At 34.0% G+C, this 8106-nt stretch overlaps 1 protein-coding gene across 1 annotated transcript; it reads left to right on the forward strand.

Annotated features, from left to right (window-relative positions):
- The first annotated feature begins 5059 nt into the window (after positions 1-5059).
- On the forward strand, positions 5060-6068 carry LOC131617172 (gibberellin-regulated protein 11-like). Its single transcript, XM_058888521.1, has 4 exons — positions 5060-5209; positions 5300-5353; positions 5489-5528; positions 5624-6068. Exons 1-4 carry the CDS (start codon positions 5141-5143, stop codon positions 5806-5808), a joined length of 348 nt encoding a protein of 115 aa, XP_058744504.1. The 5' UTR covers positions 5060-5140; the 3' UTR covers positions 5809-6068.
- The last annotated feature ends 2038 nt before the right edge of the window (positions 6069-8106 follow it).

Consider the following 8106-nt stretch of genomic DNA (forward strand, 5'->3'; position numbering starts at 1 on the left):
CCCCCGAACTCAAAATCTTTCAAAGGTCTTTCCTGTTCTTTTTGCCTTTCCAATTGGATAAAATAAAAGTCGGTGGCGACTCTTGCTATCTGCAACATTTCAAAAAAGTCAGTTCACCATATTACACATCCCAATGAAAATCTTGTGTTTCTTGTTTCTCCTTTTCTTTCAACAAACAATTGCCATTCTTGATCAAGATCCATGATAATGGCTCTAAGATTCAAGAATAAGTTTCACTTCATCAATGACAATCTACCTCGACCATTTGATGAAGATCACAATTCCATTGCCTGAGATAGGTGCAACACCATGATTATATCATGGATTCACAACTCTGATGAAACAGATATTTGTCAAAGTGTGTTATGGATGAATACTGCAACTGACATTTGAATGGACTGAATGCTCGTTTTTACCAAGGTGGTGTATTAAGAATTTCACATCTTGAAGAAGAAATATGCAACCTGAAACAAGGTGATTCCTCTATCTCTTCTTTTACATTAAGCTCGAGAAACACTAGCAAGAATTGAATAATTTTCATATAAAAAATATCTCAACTTATTCATACCTTTTTCCTTTTGGCTTTTCCATTCAAAAAATTTTCATAAACGAAAAAAGCTCCGTCCATTCTGCGGTGATGCAAACAACGCTTCCATGTGAAGATCAAACGTTTTCCACTCGAATGCGATGATGACAAGAATATGTGTCAATCCGGATTCAGTCTCACATTCTTGAAGTGACGTAAATGTTCAATTATTCATGTTTTGGAGATAAATGTTTTTCGTTCGACTGCTACTTGAGACTCTTTCACTAAAATGAACCAACCCACAAACATTTGCTACCCAGAACTATGTAGCCTTGAGTTCTCCATCGCACCTGGAGATACGTAGGAGTGTGAACATCATATCCTACAATTTCCTGTCGCACCCGAGAACCAAGTAATGCGACACACAGCTGAATATATGTATTAGTTTAGATTGGTTACTACGCCTCAAATGTTTGTGTCCCACCCGAGGTATTTGATTGAACCACGCACTTGAGTTGCGTCGTCATCGAATACACAACAACATTACCAATAAACCTACACCCCCAACAACAAACCCAACACACTTCCACCACCCATGCACGTCGTCGATCCACTAGCAACCAACCACACCACCATAACAAACACCAAGACTAACAAATGCCACATACCCAAACTCAAAACCAAGAATATATAACATACAACCAACAATGTCATGTGGGTCCATCCACCTCTTACCCAAGCCCCGACCTAGGCGAAGATCAAGAATATTGGGCGAAAAGCATCGAGGAACAATTGTGAATATTGACGCATTTGTAAGTTCTATTGACGATTACATATTTTTTGTACACACCACATTTATTTATATATTTATTTATATATTTTATTTAGGATATCAAAAGATTTCGCATCCGTACACACTCTTATATTGCGCCCAACGAGTTGATTGTGCCATACTTAAACCTTGCGAGTTTTGGACATGTTTCTAAAATTACAAACAACACCAGTGATTCTAAAATTGTACTTGCTTTGTTAGAAAGGTGAAGACCTGAAACTCACTTTTCACCTTCCAATTGGTGAATGTACTGTCACACTAGAGGACGTGTACATGTTATTGGGTCTTCCAATCGCGGGTAAGACTGTCAATGGACCGGCCCAACAAGCCAATGCCCTACGTGTTGAAATTTTTAGAAAAGATATGATAGTTGGGAATAGAGCAAGGGACCAAGGTATTAATCTAAAGAACCTCAAATAATATTATGTCTCTTAAATTAGATGAAAATTCAACCGAGGATGCTAGAATCCTTAAAACAAAAGTTTATCTTATGATACTATTTGGGAACCTCTTATTTCCGGAAAGTAGAGGTAATACTGTAAATTTTATGTATTTACATTTATTTAGGGACATTACTAAAATTAGTAGGTATAGTTAGGGTTCTGCCGTTTTAGCGCATTTATATAGTGCATTATGTAAAAATGCTGAAGCGGACACTTGTACTATTTTTGGATGTGCATTCTTGCTCCAAGTTGCAGAAATTTAGGCTGCAAAAACTGCGATCATCCGGTTCAACATCGTGGAGATTCACCACAGTGATTGGGTAAAAATGCAGTTCGGCATGCATCAGGATATCACGGTCAACCCAACCTGTTTGGATCCATGGCATCAACAGAGAGTCGATGCCCAATGGCCTTACGCATCTAATTGGAAAGCTTACGTGCAAGAATGGTGCCGAATGTGGAAGAGATATGAACATCATATCCTACAATTTCCTGTCGCACCTGAGAACCAAATAATGCGACACACAATTGAATATATGTATTGGTTCAAATCGGTTACTACGCCTCAAATGTTTGTGTCCCACCTGAGGTATTTGATTGACCCACGCACTCGAGCTGCGTCGTCATCGAATACACAACAACACTACCAAGAAACCTACACCCCAACAACAAACCCAACACACTTCCACCACCCATGCACATTGTCGATCCACTAGCAACCAACCACGCCACCATAACGAACACCAAGACCAACAAATGCCACATACCCAAACTCAAAACCAAGAATATATACCATACAGGGTCCATCCACCTCTTACCCAAGCCCTGACCTAGGCGAACATCAAGAATATTCTCCAACCAACCCAACTTATATGCAACCATCCATTCGTTGTACCACCTAACACACCCAACCCACTCAACACACCCAACCCACTCAATACACCCAACACTCATCTGACTACCATACCCCAGAAGACCAATTTCCATTTTACCAAAATTATTCGAACGACCAATGCTACCGACCCATGCATAATGACCCCCACCACCATCCCGACCAAACTTTGAGAACATGGGTAACCGACTTTTCGAAAGTGGGGATTCTTCTATGATTCTTACCAACCTCTGGGATTTTATGGATCCAGATTGCATTGATTTGTCGGGACCCTTGACCCAACCACGGAAGGAGGGGCCTAGACAGCGGAGTACTAGGAGAGGTGAAAACTAAAATGTATTATTTTTTCAACCATGTAATCATAAATTTAAATTAATATTATCAATTTTCTCCTTTTATACTTAATATAAAAAAAACAAAAACAAAAAAAAAAAGAAATACAAGTATGCGCCAAGTGAAGTGGCGCATGCTTTACTTTTTAACATTCATGCGCCACATGTTAAAGTGACACCAGTGCGCCAGATGAAGTGGCGCATGCTCCTACTTTTTGCATGTATGCGCCATTTGAGTTGTCTTATGTGTTCTGGTCATTTCTGAAATCTAGTTAGTTGCGTAAATATTTCTAAAACATGGTTATTTGCATTTTTTTTAATAACTGATTATTCAAAAACAAATTCCTAAAAAAATTGATAAAAATAATATTCACATTTATTAGGTTCAAAGCTACATCTAAAAAAAATTAATGACCTAAATGAATCAAAAATATCATTTAATACTATTATAAAAATAAGAAAATTTTAAAACATTGATAATAAATTATTAATACTGACTAATCTTCAATCTCAACCCATAATTCTATAATATATTAAATTAATGGTTTTAAACCAGTCTGAATTACAGTGGATCATAACTATTGTGATTCATACTTATCCACCATTATAACATGTTTATGATGATTATAAAAACTGGTCCACCATAGGCATTTTAAGCACATTACTTTTTTTTTTCAGGGTCGACCCAATAAGTATGGAGTCCTCATTTTATTTAGGCTAAAATAAAAATAAAAAATTTAAAAAATTATGATTTTACACCCGTTTTTAAAAAACCGATATAAAATGATAGGTGCTTGAAAATAAATAATAATATTATATATTTATTTTGTAAAAATGGTTGTAAAATCTAATGCTTTTATAATTATACAAATTAATTTAGCCTCTCAAAATTTTCGGTCTCGCAAACAGCTTCTGCGAATGGTGATCCTACTTTTTATGATCACTCTTTTTTCTTTTTATAAAAAAAATTTAGTGACAAAATAATATATTTTCTCCATTCTATATTATAAATAAATTTTATATTTTTAAATTTATTAAATAATTAATATATTTGATAATAATCTAATATATTAATTATTTAACAAATTTTAAAAAGTAAAATTCGTTTATAAGATGAGACGGAGAGAATATACAAAATAAGAGGTTGTAAAAAAATCAAATTTGAAATAGCACAAAAGTCATTAATGCTACAAGAAGTAAAAAAAAAAAACAAAAGTCAACTAAAGAACATCAATAAATAGATGAAGTTCTTGATTACCCTTTTCTAAAATAAGTAAATTAATACATTACTTTGATCAAGGCTGGCCCAACCCGTTTAAAGGTCTAAAACAAATTTTAAAGTGATGTCTTAAAAATATATTTTAAAATATTAATTTTGTGGTTGTTAAGAGTTGAACTCAAGACTAAAAAGAAAAGAGATCTATATTTTATTAACTTAACTACAATAATATATGTATATAATGTATCATTATATTTTTTTATAATTAAATAAAAAAATTTTGAGGTTTTTTAAACCCATACTTTTGAGGCCTAAAGCCCTAGCTTGGTCTTTGGGCCGGCTCTGACTTTGATTTAAAAATAATAATATATCTAGAAGGTATGGTTTGCATTGCATTGCATGCATGCATATTGAAAGCTTCAAAGCGACAAATGTCGATCAAAATTATCAAAAACAAATGAAAGAATCTCTCTGTCATTCACTATACAGCTAGCATTAATCAATGCCATGTCAAGCCATGAAAGTTGAGACCATACGAGGAAGGAGAAGCTGCCCCGTATGAGATATGACAGAGCTGAATTACTCACCTGACCCCATCCCTTCATCATTTGGTCCAATATGCAACCAACATCAATCATATTAACATCATAGCTAAATTGCATGAAAACATAAGAGGGTAAAATGGGAATAGAAAACAGAAAATCACCACAATCAAAGCACTTTTGCTAGATGACTAGATTACATCTTTTAGCTTACAAATCCCAAGAAGCTCTCTAAAGTCTAAACAATGACAAATAGAAATAGGGTATTATGGTACTTTCAACAACAGAATCACTAATATAAAACCATGTCTTTGTTCCTTAACATAACATAATATTGATAGTGTTACTTTCGAGATGGAGAAAAATAGGATGTGTTTGACATTTTTGCTTATGATAACTGCATTGTTGTTCTGCATGGCTAAGGTAAAGTGCTCCAAAACATTTAATCACTTGCTCTATATTTTTTGAATTAATAAAAATTGCATTTGTTGAGGCTTTGAGCTTAATTTGCAGGTATCATTTGCTGATTCTAGTGTCCACAATCAAGACCAAATTACTGATTTTGAGGTTGCATGTCTTCTTAAAAAAAAATATTTTTTAAATTTATTAGATTATCAATGTATCTGGTCTATATATAAATCTCAATACATTAACCATTTAATAAAATTTTATATTCTAACCTTAGGTTATTTTCTGTTGAAGGTGGTAAAAGGACCCAATAGAAGGCTTTTGTTATTTGTTGGTATGATTTCAATCTGCTTAATTTCTTCACTTCATGATTTATCACACTTCTCTATCATCTATTATTTCTCACTTTTTTTTTTTTTTGGTTTAAAGACTGTAGATCAATGTGCAGTGTGAGGTGCAGTATGCATTCAAGGAAAAACGTTTGCATGAGAGCTTGTGGAACATGTTGTTTAAGATGCAAGTGTGTTCCTCCAGGTACTTATGGTAACAGAGAATTGTGTGGAACGTGTTACACTGGTATGACCACTCATGGAAACAAGCCTAAGTGCCCTTAATTCAACCGGGACTGGGTTTCCCTGCGGTCAGTGATTCATGCATTAAGAATATTAGTGGCGTTTTGATCAAGATTAGCTTCTATGCATTATAAGTATTTGTATTAGTTTGTGTACTTTTTGCGATTTATAGGTATTATCCTTAATGACTTAGATATGTCTTTTATGAGTTTATGGATTATGTGAGATAGTAATGTATTTTATGATGTATTTGTGATAATTTTATTTTGATAACAAATTAAATTATTTTAGATTTTCTGAAATTGAGTAGGGATGCTAAAGTTTATTATCTATTCCTACACTACCATCATGTTGAGTGCAAGTGTGAATAGTTAAAGTTTCATATTGCTTATGAATGAGTTGAATGTTGAATACTTGAATTTATAAGAGAGATGAGTCATTTACCTATCACCTTAAGATTTTCGGTTGACATGTGATGTCTCCCTCTCATGTGGTTCTGGAGAATGAAATGTAAAAAATTAGTTAGTTAAATCTCATTATTTTATATCGTTCGTTACCCTTTAATACAAAAAAAAAAAATTATAAATTAATAAAAATAATTTTTTGTTTTTATTTTTTAAATATTTTATTATTACAATATTTTATTAAGTGGGATTTTATTGGACATTTTATTTTACCACTTTTTGTGAAAAGTGTTTGAATTGATTTTGATTTAAAAGTTAATATAGCCAATATTAATTTACAAGTAAATAAATTGTTGTGGAGTCGAGGAACTGATATCCAACAAAGTAAATAAAGAGTGATTTTAGATAGCCCAGAGCAGAGAGAGTCCAACTTCTCTCTAACTTTTGTATTTTCTTTTTCTTTTTTATCCGATGGTTTTTAGGTGGTTCTACCTTCAACATGGAATGGAACAGGGTAAAGCGGAAAGGATTTAGAAATCTGGTGGCAAGATGGAATGTTTTCCTGGAAGGAAGTTTGACGCACGGAATGAAAGAAGGCGAAAAATTTTCAGTGTTCTTTTCAGAAATACTGGATAGGACTAAAGAGGTGGATATATACAATCTGTTCGGATGCATAGGAGATATCATGGAGGTGGTTATTCCTTCTAAGAGGAACAAAATGGGGAAGATATTCGGATTCTCCAGGTTCAGGTTAGGAGAGGACGCGAGGCTATTAGTAGTTAAACTGGAAAATATCATCATCAATGGAAAGAAGATTCACGCGAATCTTCCAAGATTTAATAGAAGTGAAGGAGATGGAAGAAAAGGCGGGGGGTTTCCATCAACTCTGAATCGATAGGAAAAAGAGGAAGAGGAATTCAACCTAGGGTAGCGAAGTTCCTTCGACGGGCTCAAAATCTTTCGTTGATACTATTTTAAACAGAGATTTAAAGAAAGGAAGTGATTTGGAGTCCGTTAATAATCGAGTTCAATATGAAGCTAAGGAAGAGGATTGAATAGATATAAGAAGGTTTTTGTTGGGAGAGTTCATCATCCATGCATGCCATACAATATTCAAACTAGTTTTGAGATTGAGTGATACTTTTCGATCAAGGTGACTCCTCTCAGAGTAAACCTTTATCTTTTGGAAGAGTTTGAGGAAGGAGAGATCAAGAACCTAATCAGTGAAGGAAAATCATGGTGGAGCCAATGGTGAAGGAGTGAAAAACACTTAGAAAGGGGGGATTGAATAAGTGTAACTTCTCAAAATGGTAGATAAAAACAAAGAACACAATTATTTTTATCTTGGTTCGTTGTTAACAAAACTACTCCAGTCCACCCCTGACAAGGTAATTTACCTCAGCTGAGGATTTAATCCACTAATCAAACTGATTACAATGGTTTTTGTCATACCCCAAAATTTGCCCATCTCATTTCAGTTTCAAACTCATACAATGATTCAAGGCTCAAGGGTTAACCTAAGGCACACTCTCCTTATCAAAGACCTCCTGAACTAGGGGTTTGCATTCCTTCAAGAAAATTGATGAATCAAGGTCTCCAAAGGTTTTCATATGACTTATGATGTTTCAAACTATCCCTATAACAAAATTCAAGCTTCAATTCCAAAGATTGCATAGTCAATTTCTCAGATAGTTAACAGTCGACTAATTTAACCTAAAAGTCAACTGTGGTCAAAGTATAGTCAAAATTCTTGATTTTTGGTCAACATCTTTATTCTGAAGTATCATTCATCATTTGATCAAGGATTGATCATGATTCATCAAGGAAAGTTCAGAAATCAACAAAACCTAAAGTTTCTAAATTAGGGTTTTTTTACCTAAAGTCAGCTGAACTTTGACCAGCCATAACTTTCACATGGAACATCAGAAATTTTCCA

The sequence above is a fragment of the Vicia villosa genome, linkage group LG7 (assembly GCF_029867415.1).
Source record: "Vicia villosa cultivar HV-30 ecotype Madison, WI linkage group LG7, Vvil1.0, whole genome shotgun sequence".
Lineage (NCBI taxonomy): Eukaryota > Viridiplantae > Streptophyta > Magnoliopsida > Fabales > Fabaceae > Vicia > Vicia villosa.